This window comes from Chiloscyllium plagiosum, unplaced genomic scaffold (assembly GCF_004010195.1).
Source record: "Chiloscyllium plagiosum isolate BGI_BamShark_2017 unplaced genomic scaffold, ASM401019v2 scaf_78553, whole genome shotgun sequence".
NCBI lineage: Eukaryota > Metazoa > Chordata > Chondrichthyes > Orectolobiformes > Hemiscylliidae > Chiloscyllium > Chiloscyllium plagiosum.
This window is the reverse complement of record NW_025194841.1, coordinates 2,484-3,891: the sequence shown is the minus strand read 5'-3', so window position 1 is coordinate 3,891 and position 1,408 is coordinate 2,484. Positions and strand designations below refer to the sequence as shown.

At 48.9% G+C, this 1,408-nt stretch overlaps 1 gene segment (V, D, J or C); it reads left to right on the top strand.

Annotated features, from left to right (window-relative positions):
* Positions 1-513: 513 nt before the first annotated feature.
* LOC122545813 lies at positions 514-1,105 on the top strand. The segment is given in 2 exon segments: positions 514-599; positions 786-1,105. Coding segments are annotated over 2 exon segments (354 nt in total).
* Positions 1,106-1,408: the final 303 nt, after the last annotated feature.

Below are 1,408 nucleotides of genomic sequence, written 5' to 3'. Positions count from 1 at the left end.
CCCTGGTTCCAGACTCCCCATCCAGGGGAAACCTCCTCCCTGCCCAGCCCTGTTAGAATTTTATACATCCATCTGAATTCGAGTGAATCCAGGCCCAGTCGAGTTCGAGAGAGAGAGGTGAGTTGAGGCGAACTGTTTTCACCCAGAGGGTGGTGGGAGTCTGGAACTCACTGACTGAAAGGCTGGTTGACTCACAAACTCTCGTGACATTGGAGCAGTGTTTAGATATTCCCTTGTGTTGCTGTCGGCTCCAGGGTAATGGGCCAAGAGCTGGAGGATGGGATTAGTGTCATCAGATCGCTGTTTAACAGCACAGATACAATGGGCCAAATGGCCTCATTCACTGCTGTTCACATCAATGACTCTCTGAGACAGTGAGAAAGAGAGAGAGACGAGGAAGTGCGAAAGACTGATGTGGCTGTCTCTGCCCGATGCCATTTACATACTGAGGAACACCCAGTCAAACTCTCACAAGCTGCAGCTTTATAAAGCAGAGCCCAGTGAAGGGATAGTTTATCAGGAACCAGGCACAGGGACAGGAGCACACACCATGATTTCACACATCCAGCTGATCTGGCCCCTGGCATTCTGTGTCGCAGGTACAAATCTCTCTCCTTCCACCTTGAATCTTTAGCTGCTCTCCATTTCACTCCAATTCCACTGACTTGTGATTGAAGGGAAAATGCTGAAACCAGAGGAATGCTCAGTGTCTCCAACAATCTCTCATTTGAAAGGCTCTTTCTGTGACAGTTCTGACTTCACTGTGTTTCTCTCTGACCCCTCAGGTATCAGTGGGGACATCACCATGACCCAGTCTCCCCCGGTGCTGTCAGTAGGACTGGGCCAGACCGCAACCATCACCTGTACGGCCAGTCAAAGCATTAGCAGCTACCTTGCTTGGTACCAGCAGCGAGAAGGTCAGAAACCCTCTTTCCTGATCGACAGTGCAACAACTCGATTCACAGGAGTCTCCAATCGATTCACCGGTAGTGGATCAGGGACCAGTTTTACTCTGAAAATCAGCAACGTTCAGAATGAGGATGTTGCTGACTATTACTGTCAGCAGCATTACAGCTGGCCTTCACAGTGATACAGATCCGTACAAAAACCTCAATAACACAGCATCACCTCCTGTACTGACATATCCCAGAATAATATAAAATGTATAATACTGGACACACACAGTCCCACCACCTGAACTGACGTATCCGACAGTTAGATATAAATGAAACTGAGCAAATTACCCCATGCTGGGATTGTCACTGTCCACGACACACTCCAGTCCCTGTAGTGTCCACCGCTCACTGAAGGCCTCACGTTTCCCTCTTACATTCTATGGCCACATGTGAAGGGCAGCTGCAAGATTTAACATCGAATTTCACAACTCTCCCAAGCCCAGCTGCACACA